The following is a 24,768-nucleotide window of genomic DNA, read 5'->3' as shown; positions in this document are numbered from 1 at the left end:
ACCAGCCACTGGGACCGGGAACACAGGAAAACACAATGGTCAGTTCTGGGTGCCTATGCCGCACGTGGCCGTGCACACCAGCCACTGGGATCAACTGGACCAGCCACCGTCAACTGGGAAAATATAGGAAATACACTTGATAAAGAAAAACACAATGGTCAGTTCTGGGTGCCTATGCCGCACGTGGCCGTGCACACCAGCCACTGGGACCGAGAACACAGGAAAACACAATGGTCAGTTCTGGGTGCCTATGCCGCAGGTGGCCGTGAACACCAGCCACTGGAACCATCTGGACCAGCCACCGTCAACTGGGGAAACATAGGAAGTCACAATAGTCAGTTGGGATTTGTCATTTTGTTGTTGTTTTTGTCGGCGTAAAAAAAAACACTGCAAAAAAGAAGACCTAAAAAAACCCGAAACTCTGCTTGGAGAGTAATGGCACACGTCTTACCTGGACACAGCCCTTCGTCGCAGGGTGCCTCCTCGGTGTCTCTCCCTTCGCACGCCGTGCCTCCGTTCCGCGGTGCCGGTGTGTTACAGTCCCGGGCCCGCGCCTTCACCCCGCGTCCGCACGTCACGCTGCAGTCCGTCCAGTTGGACCACTTACTCCAACCTCCGTGTACTAAGCAATGAAGCAGAGAAGAGAATACAAGGCAAAAAGGAAGGATTGTCATCTCATGTTGAAAGTTTATGTTGGTAGAAGCAAGTTTAAACTGTAATTTCCAACACACGAAATTGGACATACCTAACTTTTCGACTCTACAACACCAGCCTTGAATTTGCATTTCCTTGACAAAAATGGAGTTGTACAGTCGAAAATGTCGAAATAGTCCAGTTTCTTCTACTGGAAATTACAGTTTGAACTTGCTTCACGGTGACTGCAACCTCGGTTTCGTATAATGAGTTTGAAAAATACCAGCAACTTTAGATAATCACGAACCCGAGCCCCAGCTGTCATTGTTGGATTTCTATTGGGCACAATATCGTCTTAGCCTGGTATCCAAACCTATTATAGCTGAGTGGCCAAAAAGGACCCCGCATCTATAATTTGTTTGTAGACCAGGCTAATTCTGTATTGCCATGTGAAATTCATCACTATTGAGGAGAATACCCTACTATCTGTACAAATGTAGGGATGATGGCTAATCTAACGCTTGTAATTTTTGTGGTCAAAGTGAGACACTTATCCCTGCAAAACCGTCATTCTCTTTGTCTGAGTTTTCGTGACAACTGGCTAGGTACCCACGATATAATGAAAAATGTTAGTCAAATGTATTTACCTTGAATCCTCTATCTCGACGTTAGCCGTGGAAATGAACAGGTTAATAAAATACATTTTTGTACAAGTAGTTAAGAATCGTATTGTGTAGTCTGATGTATGTAGCAATAATGTCTTGGCAACACAGAGAATTAACGTACAGCAAAGCAGATTACTATTTGTAATTATATCATGGTCAAACGTGTCAATCATCATATATCGCAACATCATTTAATTATAAATAGCCTCGTGTTAAAATGACTGCAAGAAGCATACAACGAGAGGCTTGGGGAAAATACATGTAGCCAGGAGACCGAAGGAGAACAAAGGGTCACTCGACGAAGACGACGAACAACAGAAATTGTTCTCAAGTTCAAAAGTGTACTCTACTTTGGGTTGTTGGGGACTGATGAGTGCGAAGTATTGTCAGGGGCCTCATCGTGTTGGATTCATACCATTGCCATATGACAGTTGGCAGGCATGTCTTTAAGAGGCCTTTCATAAATGTTTGAGGCCAGCCCCAAAGGCTAACATTTACAAAAACCTGACAGGTGCTGTGAGTGTGGCTTGGTGAGATGAGTGCATGGACATGAAAATGTGGTGCTTCCAGTGCCAGGACAACACACACACACACACACGCGCACACACAAACAGACAAGACTGCGAGAGGGATAGCCAAGAAAAGAGAGATTGCCGAAAATCCAGGAAGAGCTGATCGAGGGTAGACAATTTACCGGGACAGCCTTCCGGGACGCAATCCTTTTTCTCCCGTCCGTCTCCCACGCAAGCCGCGACCATCCATCCCTCGAGGGGCGAGTTCTCCTTGGGCTTACACCGGCGTGTGCGGTACTGCTTCCCAAGGCCGCAGGGCCCGCGGCACGTGGACCACATGGACCATTCTACCCAGGTGCCACTGGCTAGAAGGAAGCGCCGAAGCAAGTCGTCATGAAGCGGTGAGGAGCAACCAAGAGGAGAGACATCAGACGCCGCAGGACTTTACTTAAGTCTCGGGCTGAAGTTGCGACGGGCATGCAGCAGAATTTCCTCTCCTGTTTTTTTTTTTGGTTAGATCTTGAGTTGTAGATACAAAAGTCCCTGTCCTTTTTGTTGTGTCAATAAAGAATCGGTTTCGGGACCGATTGCACAAACCAAGATTGCAATGTTTCATTGCCAAAAATAACACATTTTCCAGTCCTTTTTGAAAATGCAAAAAAATTCCTTACGATTCCAACGTTTTACATGATCGCCAACTCCAAATGAATTCTAGGGTTTCAATTTTGTAGGAATGAAGACAATTTATGTTTTCGAGAGGTGTGCTACTAGGAGATTATAATGCATTAGCCTAAATAAATTTACAATGCTTTGGCGAAGTTAGTTTTTTTCCTTATTGAAATGGAAGATATTTGGAAATCCTTGCTGCATGATAATCGCAACTTGCCAAGACATCCTGCAGCGTCTGATATCCTCAGTTATAGAATATCACTTCCCTGACGCCTTGTGCAGAGCGGGAAGGGGGTTGCTACGTGCAGCGGGGTGGGAGAGACGCGTTTTTTTAATCCTTAAGCCGATGTATAAGGTTCCGACTCATTCTCAATGTCTATTTTACAACACTTTTAGAACCCCTTTTTTGTATTCCAACATGTAATCACAAGACGTGGTGACGGCACACTCAAGTTTTCTCAACTTATATTAATGCCACCACCAACACAGGGGACAATATAATACTCATTTTCACCTGAGCGAAGTGAGGAAAGTCGTGTAAAGTGCCTTTAGCTTTCCCAAGGGCACAAGATCGGTGGCATGTCAGGACTCGATCCCGGGACCTCTTGGTGCCGAGTCGAGAGCTCTGCTGTTACGCTACACGACCCCACCCTTTTAGAACCCCTTCCTTGTGACCGTTAAATATGCAATACTATGCAGACAATAATATGCAGACGTAAAAACTTAGACTGAGCCGGATCATACATCTGCTTAGAGATTAGTGCTTGCTAATATGTGCGTGTTAGATTTTAATGACTTTTTTTTGCAGCGTGCGCGTGTTGAACACTAATGCGATAGATGGTGCATAAAATGTGCAAAGATTTCTACAGGAGTGTACAGGGGTGTGGACGGACAGTGCGTGGTGCATGGAGTGGTTTGAAATTAACTACAAACTATGTTTCTTGATTCGGACCAGCAGAGAGATTGGAGTTGTGAAAGTTTTTCGTGGTTTGGTTAGGACAAGAGAGGGACATATAGAGCCTGCAGATTGGGACAATCGTCATGGAAAGTACTAAAAAAGGGGCAAGAAGTATCCAATATGACAGCCCATTGTACAATGGTATTGTTTTGGCAACACATTTTCGTTTAGTTTTTTAATTTTAAATATGCGATGCGCTGAAGACGATCTCTGGACTGTCGTGTTGGATATGGCAGTTCAATCAGGTACTGTGACAGTATCTGAAAGCAACGGTCGCTGCTGGGCCATGGGAAGCCATATTCGTCCAACTGTTGCTAAGAACACCATCGTCTTAAACTATTTGACCACATCTATAGCGTCACTTTGGTTAACTACCATAGCTGCAGATGCGAGACCCAGTAAGAATTTGCCTGCAGCCAAGGGCCCCGGGGCAACGTAATGGGGCCGGCTCCTCCTACAATATTTACAGTGCTAACGCAGCGGTCAGTACAAATCGCAGGCACCAGGGGGCCATTACGGCTCTTGGTGGCAAATATGCAGATGTTGGCACATTGGCGCACCCTATCCGTAGTGTGTTTTGGCACACATTTAGACAGATAGCGAATGGGGTTCAGTGGGCGTCACTCCATCGTCAAGGAAGGGAAGGTAGTGTAAAATGTCTTTCCCAAGGGCACAACGTCGAGACATGGTGAGTATCGAACCCGAACGAGTCCAACATTCTAACCGTCGCGCCACCGACGCCTCCAAAGCTCTGTTTGGCCACTCTTTCCAAATGTGTGCCAAAAACACACTACGGATGTGGTGCGCCAATGTACCAGGGCCATTACCTGAGTGTCAGCCTTCTTGGCTTTCGTCCGCTCCCCACGATCCGCTACGATGGCCCTGTAGCGGATCGTGGGGAGATGACGAAAGCTAAAAAGGCTCACTCTCAGGCTATCAGGGCCATTGCCTAACGTATACAATTGGTGGGCTTGGCTATAGATGATGTGATGACAGTAATATGCTGTAACAGGAAGAAGAGAAGTCTACCTCCGTCGTCGCAGGGCTCGACGCTGCTGCAGACCTTGATCTCCTGGCTGGATCCCTCGCACGGCTTGCCCGTCTGCTGCGGGGCGGGGTTGTCACAGGAGCGGGTGCGCTCCCGGGTACCCTCCCCGCACGTCACGCTGCAGCCCGACCACTCCGACCAACCGCCCCAGTTACCGTCCGCTAACGGAATAAAAAGACAAAAGGAGTGACCATCAAGCAACTTTTCCCATAAGTGTAGACTAAACTCACGTCATATACCATAGTTTTGTGAGGTATTGCGACATGTGATTTGTTGTCCAAGGAATGTATTGCTGTGTGTCTAGTTTGCACAGTATTGGCACAATATAGTACTGGACTGACGGGCTGTTTCTTACCAGCACAGAAGGTAGTTTCACATTCGTCCTCCTCTTGTAGAAACCCGTCACACCCCTCCACACTGTTACACTCCCGGGACCGGTACCTACGCACAAGGACATATCATTTTGTTATCACATCAGGCTACGTTCAATGTAACATTGTAATCATCTCACATTTGGTCTACTGTTACAATCACCAGGATAAGAATTAGTTAACTGTTCATGTTACATCACTGTCCTTGCCACATGTGTGTTTCCTTGGACCTAACTCTCTACGTTTCTACTACATGTATGTGTCTCAGGTCGATGTACTTGAAAGTAGCATACAAGTAAACTTTCATAATGATAAACCCGAAATTGTAATAGAGAATAGTTCTGATAGCATTGGCATATATTGATAACCCAAAAAGAGAATGCAGAAAGGGACCCTACAAACTTTGGGAACTTGAAATCCACCTTGCCATAAAGGCATAGTTGTTATGCAGTAATTGTTGTAAACCCACCTGTATCCCTGCTGTTCGGTGCACTTCCTGATGCAGCCAGTCCAGGGCGACCACTCTCCCCACCCGGACTGGAAAAACTCCGTACTCGTGCCTGTCGTGAACCCGTCTTCCCTCTCAGCGTAGCCAGATCCCTCTAGCTCTGCAAAGTCTGGTGTATATGGAATAGGCATAAGTTATACGCCAGACCTTTTATACACAAAAGGCAAGGTTAACGTTAATCTAGAAATTAAGATAAAGCCCAACGGTCTGAAACTAAGAAACAGAAATACTGTTTGAATTGGCGATGATACTAAAAAAAGTAAACTGACAAACACTGTAGACAACTCGGAATGATGTGTAGAAAATCAACAGATTCGGGAACATAAAGTATAAGAGTACCTTCTTGATGTCTTCCACCGTCTCCTGACGCCTCTTCTTCGTTCACAAATTCACCTGGAATTTAGATTTGAATATCACAAAACAAAACAAAACAAAATAATTAGCTTTATAGTTTTAGCTCCACATCCACTCTATACAAACACATCCAAGCTTAAACGTATGAGAATTTTTCATTGAAGCCATGTATAGGACCGCATCTTTCCCACTATACACTACAGCGACACCTAGCTGCAGTGCTAAGTAGAATCAGTCAGTATTGCCTAGAGTAAGGTAGCAGAATGTGTATAAAAGCATTTGAAGCTGAAAAAGCTTGGTTTTGCAAGAATAACCTTGTCAATAACGAATGAAAGACCTTTATTGTACGTTTATGTTCTACATGTACGTTCTTATAGACTAAACGCAGGTGATAGTGAAAGCAGAAGTAAAACTAATAATTATAATTGGTTTATCACGTGTGAACAACTGTTAGTTTTGGATATCAAAAGAGCTCACGTGGACACTCTCTCCTGTTGCAGCGCTTGGTCTCTTGCCGGAGCCCGCCGCAGTGCTCCATGTTGACGCAGACGCTGGTCCGCTTCTGTATGCCCCGCCCACAAGTCACGCTACAGGACGACCAACGACTCCACCTTGCGGGAGAAGTAAACAATTCAGCAATGTATGTCAAACTAAACATTTCCAAAGAATTGTCAAAGTTTCCCAATAGCAGGAAATCTTAACAGCACATTGTATGCCCCGTCCGCACGTCACGCTGGAGGACGACCAGCGGCTCCACCTAGCGGCAGAAGTAAATAGTTCAACAAATTAACTTCAAAACATTTTCAAGGAATTCTCAAGGTTTAAAAAAAATTGAAGTAGTTTTAAAAAGCTCTAGTTTCTTTTGCATTCTTCTATTTTAAGATTACTAAAAAAAGGAATCTCAAAATCGATCCAAGCTATATTCGAAAGCATGAAATCACACACCACCCTGTATGTTAGTGAATAAAATCATTTAAAGACATCTACACAGTGGCGGTGTTAAGTGGTAAGTATAATTACATTTGAATATCTTAATTTCGCAGGGTGTAGGGTGAATTAAAACATTGTGAAGTAAATACAATGGATTGCCTCATCATACCACCTCCATGAAGGCAATTACGAGAACGCAATGAGGGAGACAGAAAGAGTGGCGAATACGAGTAGAGATAGAGAGATGCTTTACCTGTAGGTCTGTGGGCAGGGCCTCTGGATACACTTCATGACCATGGTGTCTGTCCCGTTGCAGGGCAGGCCGCCGTTCCGCGGTGCGGGGTCCGTGCAGGAGCGCGTCCGGGTCTGAGAGCCCGGTCCGCAGGTACGGCTACACGGGGTCCACTTACTCCACTTCGTCCAGCCGCCGTCAACTGACAACACAAGCAACAACATAATATATATTTTTTTATATTCCAACATTTCATGACTAGACATGGTGACCGCACACTCAAGTCAACTTAGTTTATGCCACCACCAACGCAGAGGACGAATACAGGACGAGACAATACTCATTTTCAATTGAGTTAAGTTAAGTTAACAACATATATTATTGTGTGGGTTCGCGACAGAGCGCCCGGCTCGGAACCAAGAGGTCCGGAGTTCGAATCCTGCCATGCCACCGATCTTGGGAAAAGCAATTTCCTCACTTTACTCAGGTGAAAATGAGTATGTCTGTTGTCTATTCATGCGTGTCTACGTTGGTGGCGGCATAAAATAAGTTGAAAAAAACTTGAGTGTGTCGTCGCCATGTCTTGTAATAAATGCTGGAAAACAACACATATTTTTCCAAGGCTTTATCAAGAATGCATTCAAAGCAATCTAAGGCCCCATTCCCACTAGGATAAAATTGTCCGGATCCAGCCGAATTGACTGCTTTTATCCGGCTTCGATCTGGCTCGAAGCCGGCTTGAAGCCGGATCAAAGCTCGATCCGGACAATTTTATCCTAGTGGGAATGGAGCCTAATCATCAGGCATTTCCCCCACCTGGGCATTTCTCCGGGTTGCAGCTGTCCTCCTCCATGGACGGTCCCTCGCACGGCAGGTTCTCGTTGATGCTGCACTCCCGGGTCCGCTTCCGGTAACCTCCCCCGCAGGTCAGGGTACAGGCGGTCCACGGACCCCACATGCTCCAGCCACTCTCTAATTATAACGGGTTCAATCACATCACGTTTCAAAATGTTAACCTCTTTTCACAATTTGCAAAATGGCCACTGTTTATAACGATATACTTGACCTCTCTTTCTGATTCTGACCCTGACACCTTTAGGTCAGTGACCTGTAAGTTTTCAGACACTCACTACATCTCTCATTTTATCCTTAGATGTGTTTTCTGGGCCTGGAACTTTGGTTCCACAATTTATATTATCCCCAGTATTTAATCTAGCCATTTTCCCAAGGCATTCTGGTCGATCGTTTCTTTCTAGGTTTCAACGACTGCCTCATTGCATGCCGTTCATTATACTATATTGTATGCAATGAACTCCAAGACTCAAATTTACGTCCCTTATGTACTAAATGTGTCTTGTATCACGGTTAGTTGAACTTACCTGGACAGGCTTTCACCAAACATTCGTCCGTCTCCAGGAAGGTACCCTTGCAGGGATCGCCTCCGCCGCTAGGGGGCGGGTTGGAACACTGCCTGGTCCTCACTCTCGCGCCCTTTCCGCAGGTTGCTGTGCAGGACGACCAGGGAGTCCAGAACCCCCAGCCTCCGTGTACTGAAGTTCGCATGGGCAGAAGTTAGAACAGTTATCTTCCTGGTTTGATGTGCTATGGAATCTCATTTACCTCTGAGGCATTCATATTTACATACATAGCTTTGCGTCAAATATAATTATAGAGATTGATAAATCGGTTTCCACAGTAGCCCAACAAAATTAATGGCATTGATCAGTCTTCGAGGCAAAAATTCGAGCCCAACGGCAAAATGACAACGATCTAATAGAACATGACACAGGAAAGCTAAAAATCTATATAATCCTTTGAAGAGAGTTTTAAAAGTGCATATTCAGCACAATCATGTAAAACAGTGACTGAACTGTGCCATTGCATGCAAGCAAACGCAAAGAGATCAATATCACAGTTTAGTTAAACTGTGTCAGTCATCCATATTTTCTGGTGTAGAAGAGAGAACAGTTTCTCACTTGGATCCCGTAAGCTGGCCACTCTGTTGTGCACGTTAGTGACGGAACCCTGCTGGACGGAAGTTCCTCCCACCGTCTCCACCCGACTGTCGCCACCCTCCTCTCCGCCTTCCAGTGACGACGCTGTTGCCCCTCCAGCGTTAGGACGTCTTCTACCTGGAGACAGTTCCGCTAACAATCATTTAGTGCTCGATTGGTCAAATCTCTTCACAAATATATCCTTCAATATGGAATGCAAAATTCAGAAGGCCTCGCTGAAGTTAAGGAACGAAAGGAAACATTGTGTCCGTCTTGGTGTCTTTATACTATCAGTACGTTGTCTCAACGTCATGCAGTTCTATTCTAATTAGCACCATACGTTCTTGCATCAGCCAGTGCAAATGTTGCTAGGTAAGGCACGTTTAGTTGACGGAGAGCAATCGTCCAGTGAAGTTCGGACATGCAAGTCCCAGTCCTTGAACATACGGAATGGTTGCAGGGTGGATGAAAAACACTGCCAGCGGTCCAGGGAATGGTGCACTAATGTGCAAGCGGTCGTCTACTGTGCCATAACAGATCTAGAATCCGGTGCTGGTGCACTGTGATCATGCCGGACAAGACATCTGAATATCAGACGTGAGCCTTTCAGTGACAGATAGAGGACCAATTTTCAGGACGTCATTCATTTTTGCACTAAATCTAGGACTCGCTACTAAAGCCATTGCATTCTGGATGTGGCGTGACAAAAGCTGGTCTACCGTGCGGGGATTTCTAATTTGGTGAAAAAAACATTTGCCCAAAGCTGAAATAAGTGAATCGGCGTGCCTGGGTTTTTGTCTCGCTCACTGTGTGTTGTGAAAGTAATGGGGTAACAGACGTGCCAATGCAGGCCGATCTACTTTGCGGGGAATTGTAATTTGGTGAACAGACATCTGCCCAAAGCTGGAATGAGTGAATCGGCGTGCGTTTCTCTTTTTCTCTGTGTCGCACAGACTGTGTTGAACGCTTTCGAACAAAGTACCTGGGCAGGGGATAGGGTTACAGACGTGTTTATGCACATCCGGACCGAGGCAGGGTTTTCCACCGTTCGTCGGTCGGGGGTTGTCGCATGTCCGTCTGCGGAGGGTCCAGCTTCTCCCGCAGGTCTTGGAACAGCGGCTCCACTCGCCCCACGGGCTCCAGCCCCCGTCAACTTACACAGTCAAACATGTCAGGTACACAGTCAAACTTGTAGTAATCACCACTTGTACAGACTTAAATACATACTACATATACAGTCAAACCTGTACTATGGAACAGCTAGCGGCTCCACTCGCCCCACGGGCTCCAGCCCCCGTCAACTTTTGTCACAGGTTAGCGGGTCATCAGTACAGAGTCAGTTACACAATAAAACCTGTACTTGTACACCTGGCCACTTGTACATATGAATCACGTAGCCATCGATATACAGTAAAGCCTGTTCTAATTTCAATAGCGAAATGTCTTTGAGGGCTATTTCATTAATAACCGTACCTATCTACTTCTAGTAATTCTTCGCCAAAGACGACCACGGCACTAACCTGTAATCACCAGAGCAGTTGAAGGAAAGAACGCCATTTCGGTCTCTTCCATTCAACATCGTATATTCAAAATGACGGTTTTCAAAATCTACACTGCATATCAATCTACAAATGCTAACATCACGCCGATTACAGTAGCACTATGCACGATTAAGGTAAGGACAAAAAACTGCACAGACTGAGTTATCCCGACAGCAGGTGGACGATATCGACTTCTAGTGTTACCTGACATCTCGTCCTTTGCTAGGTCCAACCCTCCTTCCACCGCGGCTCCCTCCACAACCACCACCTCCTGTTGTACCGTCCCGCGTTCCAAACCTGAAGCACACGCCAATGTACACATTGCTGCATAACAGGGCGCGGTCAGATACAACTCACCCTATATCTGACCATATATCTGACCTTAGCCGGGATCTCCCTGTATTTAAGAACCTCTTTCATTGTTATGGTTGAGAGTATTCATGATATCAATGTGCTTGCTTTAAACATAACGTTGAAAACATTTGGATCTGTAAGAAAGGAATCAAAATTATTCAACCAGTAAACTTTCACCTTATAGTCTCCGATAGTTTGGGACGTTTCGCCCGGGAAAGGGGTACGTTCAAAAGAAAGATAACAGCCCTGGTGGGTGCAAGGTACTACAAATGTTTCTCTATATGATCTAAATCTTCAAGCTCTTACAAATTAAAGCGTTTTGAGTACTGTACCCTTTTATTTCAAATAGCAAATCTTTCCCATATTTCAAACCCTCAGACACAAAGTTTGGGGTACATATTTACCTTCAATCTCCGAGAGAAGAGAGTGACTGCCGGGCTTGATTCTGCTCCCAGAGGCTGGCTCCTGTCCGATCCCTTCAATCTCACTCAGGGTCCGCTGCCGGGACCCCGACCCTCCCGTCACAACTTGGACTTCGTCGTTACCTTAGGAATAATGGAAAGGCATCAAACTGTCAGACATCAAATTATGTATGATCGACTTCAACTTCTCCATGAGCGACAGGGTCCAGGTTGAACCTGACGCCCAAAGAGGAGTTGGTGTGTTATACTAGTACAAATGTATATTGTTGGCTTCAACCAATATGCATGTTATTGTTAATGTCTGTAATTGTAGTATTGTATAACGTCGTTTGCAGAAGACCCTACCGGATGTAAGGGCAATGTATTGGCTCCGTTGTTTCTGTGCTACAGTCGTGCGTGCAATCATGAATTATATGCGGTTTTACCCAAACGTCTTCTTGCGTATAGGCAACATGCTGTTTGTACCAGCTTGCCTATTTAGCCTGTAGTTCCCATTGGAAGTTGTATTCAAACCTACCTTGTGGCCGTGGAGGGGCCATTGACACACGTATGGCAGAAATAGCCGGACCACCCCTGAACCGGGTCGGCTTTTTGTGCGGGTTCCGCCGGTCATCTTTGACCGAGGGGGGGAAAGATAAAACGGACAGAATGATATGATCTCAACATTTTTTATTTTATTTTTACCAGCAGTAGAATGCCGCCATGGCCATGAATGAGCGCGTCGTTACGTGGAGGCATTACGAACGGAAACAAGAAGGATTCGCCAGTGATGTTCATCCCTTCATTTCGCTGTTCGAATGGCAATGAGAACGAAAAGATGCACTTGTTTTACTGTGTGAAATGCTGTGTGAAATGTGTTTGTGTGCGGTGTTGTAGTTTCTGGTAGTCTGTCACATGTAAAGATCATCACCATTTAGTCAGTAAACCTGTTACAAGTACATTGTGTGTGACTTGGTAGATGTAAGTTTGTCACATGATGGTTACAAATGTGTAATGTCATAGAAGTATGGCAGTTCCGTGTGTGGCATGTTATAATTTTGTTACATGTGTTACAGCAATCGTTATTGATTGGGCTAGCACATTTTATATTCAAATGAATGATGCATGGGCACATTATAGTCATGCATTAAGACGTTGCCATTGCTTTTATATACTAGTATTACAAAATTAAGAATCAAACATATAGTCATCGTTGACAGGTACAATATAAAATGAAAACGTAATCTCATCCTCCATCAAAATAAACTTATAGCAACGTTAAAGTTTCGTTGAAAAACCTTCCATCCAGTTCTATTACTTTCCCCATGCAGTGTCCGAAATCAAAACTTCATTCTCCCTTGTAATAGTCTTTCAATTCCAAGACTTGAACTGCTCTTTACCGTTTATTAGGTCACATCTAGCCGTTACAATTATCTGCTTTCCACTTGTTTTCTGCTGTTGTTCCCTTTCATTTGTATCCATGGTTTTGTGATCAAGTTTGCTCTAATAATTACCACCTGTTCTTTAACACGTATGTGTTTCACAGTAGAAATGTCCTTAGCCTTCATTACCTTCTGACCCCTGACCTTTGCCCTCCGATGTCCCCCGCAGCAGGTCCATGAAGGTGTTGGCACGTGACCAGACGGAAGTCCCCTCTGCGTGACCGGGGGACGTTTCCTCTGATGATGATGAGACTGTCTTACCGACGGGACGAACTGTGTGAGAAAAGAGAAAAAAGAGAAACACCACCAAACGTTTACTTAAGGTATATCAGTTCTCCATCTAGTATCTCCCTCTAGGTAGCTATCTATCTATCTCGAAAACACACACACACACACAAACATACCCATACACAAACACACACACACAAACACACACACACACACACACACATACACACAGAAGGACACACACACATATACACACAGACGTACAGACACACACACACACACACACACACACACACACACACACGAAAACGTTGAGTTGTTGTCATGAACCTAAGTTTGGCGCTAATACAACAGGACCACACAAGCAGATTTCGAGCATTCTAAACACTACCACAAGTTCAACCATATCAACTATTGCTTACATTTCCACAACTTCAATGCCACAAATGACGCAGGTGGAAATGATTTGTCAAGAGAGCATAACAACAGTTTTTGGCAGCTACCGCATTGCCCAAGGATATATTCATACAAGGGTTATAATGTGCCCAACTCAAAAGTCTATTTCAACGTTATCCTGCATTATTACACTTCCTTAGTCAGACACAACACCCCGGCGCCACTGTTCCGGTCTACGCACAAGGATGAGCCAAGGTTGCCCTAATTTATTAGTAAAGGTTCAAACCAGAGGCAGAACTAACAGAGAACACCTCTCAGAAACAGCGTTCCTTGGCAGAGTCCTGAGGTTGTAAATCAGAAATCCCTCATTTGTGTGGCTTCAAACCGTGGCGTGCTGCAAAACAGGTGTCCCCGCTCTCGTATTTACTGTTTTGAAATACCTGGGGTGCTAAAAACGATGTCAGAGGAGCAAGTTGATACCTATTCATGTGAGCAGCGTGTACATGAGTTGTAATTGTCTCACTTTGCTTCCCTAAGAATTGTCGCTCAACAGGTTGTGTGTCTCTACAGTGATGGGAGGTGTAACGTCTCAATGATGCCCGCCTTTGAATGAGGTCAGTTACCTAGTAGACTACACAATAGTAAATATGACCAAATATTGCACATTCAGTTTACACAATCATAGAAGTTGATATGTGGAAAGGTCCATTCGTATTATGGTCTTCTCTTTCTTTAACTGTTCACAACGGAAGGAGCCATTGAAATTCTGCTGATGTTCGTGCGTGGGAGGTATGAAATGATACCAACAAACAATAGAACAGGGCTCACATATTGCTGACATGTGAGCTTAACCTCGCACTCCCTCTGTTAACAGCAAGCCCCTCCTTGTATTTGGCACAAACTCAGGGTCAAAGCCGTTGCCTCTTGGCGAGGTGCGCGACACGCGAGATCTCTTAAAAGGCTATTCAGAGGGTCCAACACTTCATCATGCTCCTGGTGTTTGACTTTTGTGAGGGTTTGTTTCCGGCAGGGTTCCACGCCAATCTAAATGTTGGGTCGAGCGGTGCCAACTTCCTCAAGATACAATGACGGTGTTTAAATCAGGGCGAAGACAGTTAGTCAAGGTCCTTGACTCGGTGACTCTGGAGTCTCCTTTAGCTGTACATTGTACAGTGGAGTCTATGTTTCTTTACAGTTTTAGAGTGTTAGATGGCAAAAAATAGAATAATAAATGTTTCTGTGTGAGTGGGAGGGTGAGGAGAATAAGTCAATACCCCTTGACTCTGCAATCGTTTCTATGTTCTTGTTATATGGGATTTTCTCGTATGGAAGTGCTGAAAAAAATTGGGTCCCCTAGCGGATTCCATTCGAGCTACAGGTGACGACCACGTAAATCCTACAAAGAATTCTTTGCAACTCTGGTGGAAATTTGTGCTCCTGGAGCCATTTTTTTTAATTAACAAATATCTTTATTAGTACAATAGAAATATACTTACTCATGATCAACTCTCTTTAACTGAATGTAGGGCAAAGGGACCAAGGTACAAGGTACAAGGGCACATAATGTCCACATAGTGATGGGCTTGACACGTCAGGGCATATTCTTTTCATGTCTAAACATGCCCCCGACAAGGCAATCTGATGAGATACAGTACAAACGCGGCATGAACAGGTATGTGGGACATGTCAGACCTGCTCACGGACACCATCTGTACAGCGACCTTCCCCGTAGCGACTGACAAGACTGATGCACACTTTTATCAATGTCTTACAGGCACCTGTCCAGATGTTATGTATTCTCACGCCTTCTGTGGAACCGCCACACGTAAGAACCGAATGAGAAACAGATAAGACATTCCAAAGTGAACACATTTACAAATCGCTCACGTTGTTTCCAACCTATAGCTTATTTCCGGGATATTTGTCTCAGGTTTTGCATCGTTACCAGCATTCAATGACAACCAATTGTTGATTTCTATCCAGCGGTCAATCTCGCAAGCGATGCCCAAAAATACTGTACTGTACAGGTAAACCTAGAGTTAAAGGAGAAGTGGGTCTACTACCTTCTTGGATATCAACCTGTTTACGTGCTACAAACGTAGAAAGAAGATATGCTTGCATAGCAAGCACGTAATGTAGCCTCCGTAGCAGGCTTATAGAACTGGGGGTTTGGTGGTCTTCGGCTGTTTTCTGATTAGCCCAGTTCAACCAGGCCGGCTATGCTGTCTATATGCAATCAGAAAATAGCACATAAAAGATCCCAAAGACCCTGAAGACCCCCAAACCCCCAGTTTTTGGCCTGCTATGGAGACTACACGTAATGCACCTTTTTTTGCAGAGCAATGAAAAGCGACCTGCAGGTCGATTTGCGCTTCTGATGAATAACGTATGTCAAACAAACAACCATGATACACCATGCGAATCATGGGTGATTGTTTACAGTCGATGCCATTACGAATCAACCCTCTTACTCCGACAGCAGTAGATCTGATGTCCCTTGTCATGTCGTACGTGGTGAAACGCTCGTTTTTGGACCATGACTCCGCCTCAGGTTAACAAGGGTTAAGTTACACCGCACAGTCCGGCCTCAGGGTGATACTGATTAGGTGTAATGGGTTTAACATTGTTGATGGACGATTCTATATTTAGGACAGGGGAACTGTATATCTACGGCTGTACATATTTGAAAAGAGCTTTCACATTGCGCTTAGTATCCAGGTGTAGTGTACAGTTTTCCATAGTCATTCTAGGCATGTTGTGTACCATGCATTATGTACACTGCTAAAGGCATCAGCTTTAATACGGCTAAACCAAAAACTAAACTAAGATCAAAATCCGGTCTGTGTCTTTGTCCCCAGGACAGATTTCTGTACAGATTTCTAGTTTTGTCTGTTCCGATGTCCACGGATACTCATCAACAAAGACCTTAACTTCAGATCAAGTATAAACTGCTGACATTGTTCTGTTAGTTTGCTAAACAAAGGTATTTTTCTGACATTAAGGTAAAATTAAGATTGGCACATACACAAAGAACAACGCCCAACAGCTGTTCTGTATCATTGCCTCTGTAATCATCACCAAACCCGTTCACAAACAACCAGGGGCAAAGTGGAGAAACTGAGTAGGTAATAGAGATCTCATTTCTGCAACCTGTAGTATTCTTCTCGCATCAAAGTAAAGTTAAGATTGGCACATTCACAGAGACCAACACTGCACAGCTGTTCTGTACCACTGGCTCTGCAATCAAGCTCACACCCAAACAACCAGGGGCAAAGTGGCGAAACTGAGCAGGTAATAGAGACCTCATGAGCAGGAAATAGAGACCTCATTTCTGCAACCTCTAACAACCTTTGTCACAAGAACAACCAACCTGTTCTTTATCAGGATGTGCCCACCGGCAAGGGGCATGACTGGGAAATGGTGATCCAAGATATCTGTTCTGTTTGTCTTTCAGTTCGCTCAACAGGTTTACTTATCAGATGGCCCTTTGGGCATGAGACAAATAGTAACCCGACATGCAGCAGAGATGATACGTCGTTTTATAAGGTAGGGTAAATAAGTGAGCCAAAGTTTGTTGATTCAGCTGAAAGCGTCGCCAGCCTTGACCTAGAACCGATACTTGGGACTGTACAACTTCGTGCCGTAGGTACCAAGCACTGCCATAGCTAGTCTGCCAATCACAAAGAAATAATCATTTTTGTAGAACCTGGCCGACACGTAGAAAAAAAACCTGTCAACACATTCTGTGGGGTACAGTATAAACAACTCCTCACACTCACACGTTCAACACCTAAGACCTGCCAACAACAAGCTCCCTTCTGTTGTTTTGAAGCTACATCCTTGGCGAGGGTCTTAATTTCCAGCGAGGTCTTGGCACGCGAGGACTACGGAGCACACAACCTTATTATAGACATTTGCGTTGTTTACAGTGCCTTGAAGTTCGTTCTAACCAAAGGACGTTGGAGAGTCATATATAGTATTCCGAAACCCCATCACTGCAGTGAGATTAGCCTACAAAAAAAGTAATTTTCAATACATAATATTTCCTTTGTTTTGATTGAGAGTAAGCTTTCCCAATGACCACATAATGTAACCACTAGTTTTTTTTTACTGTTTATACGGCGTACACACTTACATATATATACACTTAACACTCCGTCAGAATTCGTGAAATCCAAATCAACGAAAGAATATCTCAAGTCAAACTTTTGAAAGTTACATTAATTTGCATTGTTTGCCTAACCAACCAAAGTTCGCAGACCTAAACCTGAGTATGGAATCGTGCCTTCCAAGGATACACCAAGCTCAAACACAGCACTGGTGGGTCGAATTATGTGCTCCGGGGCCGCACGGTTCTGTAACGTGTCAGTGAACCTGTTTATCCGTCACGCTTCACGTGCGCTCACCCTGACCCACAGCTACAGAGAGCAGGGCGCTGATATAATAACTACTGCAGCGGGGGCAATGACCTGGCATTGGCATGTATAACCAATGGTTCTTCTATGTAGTATTTGTGTAACACGTAAAACAGATTTGTTTTTTATGAAGCTGTATCAGGCTTCGATGTTTGTTATCTACATGTAGTATAGTATAACTATCCGTATATATTTGCATATTTTGTGTCGCTGATAGAATTAAACTGCATTGCAGTATCTGAACTCTTTCAGTTGCAGTACAATCTCATGAATCTCGTATGACGGTATGTTGTTAGACATATAAAATACGTTCAGTTTTACGTGTCACTTCAAACACCGTTGCAGCATTTAAACTCTTCAAGGTGCTAGACCATCTTACTATTCCTATGAACTGTTAGGTATAGACTATATTCAATCAATGTCGTATTCAAACAACATTGTAGCTTCTAAACTGTACGACTAATTATCAAAGCAGCATTTTACCTTCCGTCTGTCCTTCAGGTCCATGACCTCTCTTATCACCAACACCTTCCTGTACTGCAGTGTTAACGGTGGGTCCACCGCGCTGTCCTTCCACTGACCCTTCCACCGATGACCCTTCCACCAATGACCCCTCCACTGATGACCCTTCCACCGATGACCCCACCACGGATGACCCCTCCACTGATGACCTTTCCACCGATGACCCCACCACTGATGACCCCTCCACAGATGACCCTTCCACCGATGACCCCACCACTGATGACCCTCTCACCGGCGCGCCAAACGCAGGTACGGCGCCACCGTCACAGATGTGCCCCTGGTACACCTGTCCTCCACAGCACACCTGGAACAACGTAAAGCCGTCAGGTAAACGGCTTCAGTGCTTTTTTTTTTTTTTTTTTTTTTTTCCGTCATTTTTATACAGGGTAACCCAATTCAGTGATGGCACTGCTTTTCAACGGGGCCCTGTATTACACAGCACAATACAACAATCACATACAAATAATAACATTAGCATACAAAAATTATACAATAAATAATTATAATGGCAATGATGATAACGAAAACAATAAATAAATTATAATGGCAATGATAATAACGAAAACACAGTAATTAACCAATAACAGTAATAAATAGTAATAATAACAAAAATACATCATTGTCCAGTCCAGTCATTGTCATTGTCCAGTCCTATATGTTGGCATGGAGGGGTCAGAGGTCAGGCCAATTCTTACATTTCATTTTAAAAATGGACATGGACGGACAGGTCTTAATAGCAGTTGGCAGCCTGTTCCAGAGGGCAGGGCCTCTGTAGGAGAATTTGCGTTTTCCACATTCAAGGCGAACAAGCGGCAGTTTCAAAGATAGGTTCTGGCTGTGTCTGGTGGGGTATCTGTGGGATTCAAAAGCCATCTGGAAGTTATCTATGTAGTCTGGGAGTTCATTGTTGACTGCCTTGTACATTGATTGTAGCAGGTGCAAGTTTCTCCGGGATGATAAAGTTTTCCAACCTAGGGTAGATAACTCACCATCGCCAACATGATGTGTATAACGTAAACGAAGGATAATTCTCACTGCCCGGTTCTGGTATTTTTGCAATTTGTCAGACAAGCATTTACCACAGTTTCCCCATATCACATCACAGTAGTCTATTTTAGGTAGGACTATACAGTTAAACAACATTATGAGAGTATGTTGGGGCAGACATGGGATGAGGCGTCGTATGACTCCCAGTCTGGAAGAGACCGCATTACACAACTTGTCAATGTGAACTTGCCATGTTAAGCTGGAGTCAAGCCAAACGCCAAGGTACTTATAACTGGAAACAACTTCCAAAATGGTGCCAGAAAGGATAACTGACAATTGTTCTGTAACTGACTGCAGCCTACGTGTGGTTCCAAAGAGCATAGCTTTGCATTTATTAACATTGAGAGTCAGTTCATTTGTTTCCAACCATTTCTCAATATTACGAAGATCCGCATTGAGAGCATTGTTTACATCTGTGACTGTCTTGGACGCATAGAAGAGAGCGGTATCATCTGCATACAATACAACATGTCCATTTGATATATAGTCAGGTAAGTCATTAAGGTACATGATGAACAAAAGTGGCCCGAGAACCGAGCCCTGGGGTACTCCCACAGTAACTTCCAGGAAGTCACTCTGGACTCCATTTATGACAGTAGTCTGGTATCTGTCTTTGAGGTAAGAACAGAACCATGTCAATTCCTTGTCTTGTATCCCAAACATTCTAAGCTTAGCCAGGAGGATCTTATGGCTTACCGTATCAAAAGCTTTCTTGAGATCAAGAAAGATTGCTCCGGTAATAAGACCCTTCTCCATATTGTCTATGATGGAGTCAGTGACATGCGTGAGTGTTGTTGTGGTAGAATGTTTGGGTCTAAACCCAGACTGGAACTTGTTAAGTATGTTATGGTCCTTACAGTATGCATATATCTGAGTATGTACAGCCTTCTCAAAAATCTTCATAAATGATGGTATAACGGAGATCGGTCTGTAATTATTACAGCTGCTCTTGTCACCTTCTTTAAATAAGGGGGTGACTTTGGCTCTCTTCCAGTCCCTCGGGACTTCACCTGAAGAGAGAGATAGGTTATAGATGTATGTGAGAGGACCTGCTATAGCCGGGGCAGCATACCGTATGAGTCTACTGCTCACCCCATCCAATCCGGTACTTTTACCTAGAGGTATACTCATCAGTTGCTTAAGAGTGAACTCAGTGGAGATATTTTCGAATTCAAAGGAAAACTGTGCCGGTCCTGAGACTGTTCTGTATACACCCGCAAAAGCTGCAGCCAGTTTAGAGCCAATTGAGGTAAAGTATGTATTGAATTCATTCGCAGTGTTTTAGAGTCCAGTTAAGAGGCATGCATCTATTTCAGGTACAAAGATAAGATAAAGGAGTCATCCTCAACTGAGGTGAAGCAATATGCTTTTGCAAGTACATTGTAGCTCTCTCTCTCTCTCTCTCTCTCTCTCTCTCTCTCAATCTCCCTGTCTCTCTCTTCGCTAGTAGGTCTCAAAAGACTATGACTTAACTGCACAAAAATAGGTTGGTACAGTTCCTTTAAAAATTGAGCTCAAATATATACAACATATTTCAAGTACAAGGGTAAGTTTAGATCCGGACAAGCTGAAACTTGAAGTTCCTTCGAAGATCGAACATGGTGAGGTACTCTGTGTCTCACCTGCCTGCCTACGTTGAAGACGACCTCACCGCAGCAGCCCCACACAGGTGAGGCAGGGACGGTGGACAGGCTGTTACCGCACCTCAGACAAGTGTTCTCCCCCTCAGCACCTGCACGCACCTGTCGACGACCAATATTCACTGTGCATTGCTCTGAGTGTATCCTCACAACAACTTAAGTATTCTATGGCCCATGGGGCTCTTCATTATGGAATGCGTAAGCTCTGTAGTAAGCAAAGCACCTTATAGCTTGGTGTATGAAAGACGTTGCATTATACTATAATCAGGGGGTATTTTGCTCATCTTTTATGCCATTAGAACTACATATGTGAAACTTAAATGTATACGACACCGGTATCAAAAAGGCGCCAGAAAACTACCATTAGATACATGTGTGATAGCGTGAATGAGTAAGTGAGTGAGTGAGTGTGCGACTCTGTTTCAAAGAATTCAAGAAGAAACACTGTTAAACGTACGCTTCCCTGGCAGCAGAAGTGCGTAGCGGGGTTGTACGGGGTGTTGTCCGGACCGCAGCAGTGCCACTCCGGGTCGGAGGCCGGCCGGATGAACGGCTTGTCTCCGCACGTCTGGCACGCGTTGTACTCGTTACCGCCTTCCCACAACTAGAGAAGATCGTTAAAACTTTAGTAAAGCTACATAAAGTCTCAGATCTAATCACGTATTTCACGAGCAAAATGCCGTCATTACCACCTTCCCACAACTAGAAAATATCGTTAAAACTTTAGTATTTCACGAGCAGAATGCTGTGCAAAAAAAGCAAAAACTGCGCAAACACAATTTACGGCCACATGTTTGAAGTGGGAATTCCACAAAGGCGAGACCATTGAGCGCCCCCAAATGCGACAGATTTTATTTTATGACGATTTACCATATTAAGGATTGACATAACAGGGGACTATCACCTCTTCAAGGAGATATAGATATACAGATATCTCAACTATAGTGAATGATCTGTCAACGATCTTCAGTGCTTTACATTGTGTGTCAATGATTCAGATGACATTGCAATAATACCCATTACTTTCCAATAACTTTTCGCTCATCGGCTTCCCAGGAGACTCAATGTAAAGAACAAAGCCGTGACGGGGGTAGCCACAGACTTACCTTCCCCCCGCAGCAGGTGTGAGTTGCCTTGTTGTAGGCGTCCAGCCCGCAGCAGTAGTAGGACGGCTCGCTAATCCTCCTGCTGTACGTCTTACTGATGCACCTGTAATAATGGAGTAAAAGCCAAAGGCAGGTAGGGTTATTCTTGTTGGCAATCTACGCGTATCCAGAACCGTGCCTGGGACAAATCTACGTCATTGGGAACAAATCTACGTCATTATATCCAGAACCGTGTGGGATCCTTACCCTAAACTATTCAGGCATAGGACTAGATAGGCACGGTTCCGGATACAGTAATGAAACGTTATATTAAGCTGAGAGAGATTTTCTGGGACAGACAGTCAGAGTCAGACTCTAGGTATTTATTGGTGTCCCCAGAACCTTGCAGATTAGCATGAAAAGACTCTGTGTCCATGTACTGTATTCAATAAGCTCTCGTAGCGGCATGTAAAGAAAACAGGTGATTCTACCACCTACGCACCTCTGGCAGACGAACTCGTTCTCTGGCCCGTCCTTCAGTTCGTCGAAGCAGCAGTGCTGCCTGGCGGGGTTGTAGGGCAGCTTGTTGGCGCCGCAGCACTTGTAGTGGGGCTCGGTGCGTTGCCTGCGAGGAAAAAAAGGAAAAGGTGTCATGAAAGTTCATCTGTGTTGCTAGTAATCATAGTAAAGTGTTTAACTTTATTCCAACACAAAGGTAAACTGAGATCAAATTTTCAGAGACCACTGTCGCCTTCATCAGAGCTGAAATTCTCTTTTCGACAAGCACAATGGACCCACAGGTTAATGTCCCGTCCTACGTACGGACTGCGAGCCTTTCCAGTGGCGTGAATTTCGAACTTCCAACCTCTTAAAATTGTTCGGATCGAGACGAATTGATTCGCTTTGATCCGGCTTCGACTCGGATCGAGCCGCATAAAAACCGGATCAAAGCGAATCGATTCAGTTCGATACGAACAATTTTACCCTAGTGAGAATGGGGCCTTAGTCCAGAGACATCAACACCATTAATGAACCACATTAAAGTTAGCCCTCCTTTCGGCCTTCGATTCGCAACCTTCGATTGAGCCTTCGATTCGAATGGTATGCACTATTTCGGATACGTCTCAGGCGCGGAAGCATTCTACTGTCCCACATATGCAAATGAGCACGCATACAGTATGTAAATAGACATTCCACGTACGTATGTCAAACCAAACCACAACCTTTCAGACTCTGTATTCATTTGATTAAATAATCGTCTAATTTTCAACAACCAAATGAGTCTTTATAATCTTTAAGTGGTTAATACTATCGAATTAAATTAATTAAATCAACGCACATGGATTTATCTTCACGTCAAAGATTCAAGAATGCCGTCGAGAAGCGCACCCAACATGTTTCAATCCGACGCCTTCTTGCAAAGTATCGAAATAATTTTTAATAACGGAAAATCTTTTACAAATCTTTTGAAAGGTTCAAACTATAAGATTCAACTAATGAAACTAACACACATTTTGTAGTTTTGACGCTATGACGTCATGGATTCAACCATACAGATTCGTAGGGCCAGAATCCCTGTTTATATGATGATACATGTATTCAACTACTCGTAGCTAATTTAACGAAATAATTTTAAGTTTTCAAATCATTTTAAACATTCTTTTAAAGGTCCATACCACTAAATAAAACTGATAAAACTAACGCACATTGCGTCGTTTTGACGCTATGACGTCATGGATTCAACCATACAGATTTCCAGGGCCAGAATCCCTGTTTATATGATGATACATGTATTCAACTACTCGTAGCTAATTAACGAAATAATTCTAAGTTTTCAAATCATTTTAAACAATCTTTTAGAGGTCCATACCACCAACTAAAACTGATAAAACTAACGCACCTTGCGTCGTGTTGACGTCATGACGTCATGGATTCAACCATACAGATTTGTAGGGCCTGAATCCCTGTTTATATAATGGTATTCAACTACTCGTACCGAATTAACGAAATAATTTTTGGTTTTCAAATCACTTTTAACAATCTTTAAGAGGTTCATACCACTAAATAAAACTGATAAAACTAACGCACATTGCGTCGTTTTGACGTCATGTCATACCGTCATGTCATGCCATGTCATGCAGAACCGCAACCGCGGTCTATTTAATTATATTTGACGCGTTGTAGCAAAGTAACGAAATAATTTTAAGTATTCAAGTGGTTTTTAACAATCTTTTAGAGGTCCATACCATCAAAGAAAACTAATAAAACTAACGCACATTGTGTCGTTTTGACGTCATGACGTTATAGATCCAACAATATAGATTTGCAGGACCGCATTCGAATTGTATTTAATAATACTAGTATTTAACGCCTTGTAGCAAAGTAACGATATAATTTTTAGTAATCAAATAACTTTTAACAAGTCTTAAGTTATCTACACTTCGTTAATTAGGTACGAGTAGTTGAATATCATTATATAAACAGGGATTCAGGCCCTACAAATCTGTATGGTTGAATCCATGACGTCAAAACGTCGCAATGTGCGTTAGATTTCTCAGTTTTGGTTGATGATATGGACCTATAAATGATTGCTAAATTCATTTGAGAACAAAAAATTATTTTGTTAATTAGGTACGAGTAGTTGAATATAATTATATAAACAGGGATGCAGGCCCTAGAAATCTGTATGGTTGAATCCATGACGTCATAGCGTCAAAACGACGCAATGTGCGTTAGTTTTATCAGTTTTATTAAGTGGTATTGACCTCTAAAAGATTGTTAAAAGTGAGTTGAAAACTGAAAATTATTTCGTTAATTAGGTAC

At 43.8% G+C, this 24,768-nt stretch overlaps 1 protein-coding gene across 1 annotated transcript in view; it reads right to left on the bottom strand.

The window, feature by feature from the left end:
• LOC109486880 (SCO-spondin-like) overlaps window positions 1-24,768 on the bottom strand; it is a 60,227-nt gene that overhangs the window by 14,864 nt on the left and 20,595 nt on the right. Inside the window, exons 7-27 of the mRNA XM_019790785.1 lie at window positions 22,448-22,570; window positions 21,967-22,069; window positions 21,318-21,464; window positions 20,843-20,962; window positions 18,135-18,477; window positions 12,742-12,885; window positions 11,709-11,804; window positions 11,174-11,314; window positions 10,620-10,712; window positions 9,857-10,027; window positions 8,857-9,012; window positions 8,260-8,385; window positions 7,697-7,852; window positions 6,902-7,082; window positions 6,196-6,329; window positions 5,704-5,757; window positions 5,326-5,473; window positions 4,841-4,926; window positions 4,467-4,646; window positions 1,993-2,175; window positions 452-622 (exon numbers count right to left, since the gene is read on the bottom strand). Coding sequence (XP_019646344.1) covers window positions 452-622; window positions 1,993-2,175; window positions 4,467-4,646; window positions 4,841-4,926; window positions 5,326-5,473; window positions 5,704-5,757; window positions 6,196-6,329; window positions 6,902-7,082; window positions 7,697-7,852; window positions 8,260-8,385; window positions 8,857-9,012; window positions 9,857-10,027; window positions 10,620-10,712; window positions 11,174-11,314; window positions 11,709-11,804; window positions 12,742-12,885; window positions 18,135-18,477; window positions 20,843-20,962; window positions 21,318-21,464; window positions 21,967-22,069; window positions 22,448-22,570 — 3,056 coding nt within the window. The remainder of the gene's footprint in view (window positions 1-451; window positions 623-1,992; window positions 2,176-4,466; window positions 4,647-4,840; window positions 4,927-5,325; window positions 5,474-5,703; window positions 5,758-6,195; window positions 6,330-6,901; window positions 7,083-7,696; window positions 7,853-8,259; window positions 8,386-8,856; window positions 9,013-9,856; window positions 10,028-10,619; window positions 10,713-11,173; window positions 11,315-11,708; window positions 11,805-12,741; window positions 12,886-18,134; window positions 18,478-20,842; window positions 20,963-21,317; window positions 21,465-21,966; window positions 22,070-22,447; window positions 22,571-24,768) is intronic.

The sequence above is a fragment of the Branchiostoma belcheri genome, unplaced genomic scaffold, assembly GCF_001625305.1.
Source record: "Branchiostoma belcheri isolate BF01 breed outbred unplaced genomic scaffold, Haploidv18h27 scaffold84, whole genome shotgun sequence".
Taxonomy (NCBI): Eukaryota; Metazoa; Chordata; class Leptocardii; order Amphioxiformes; family Branchiostomatidae; genus Branchiostoma; species Branchiostoma belcheri.
The sequence above is the reverse complement of the archived record's forward strand: the minus strand, read 5'-3'. Positions and strand labels throughout refer to the sequence as shown.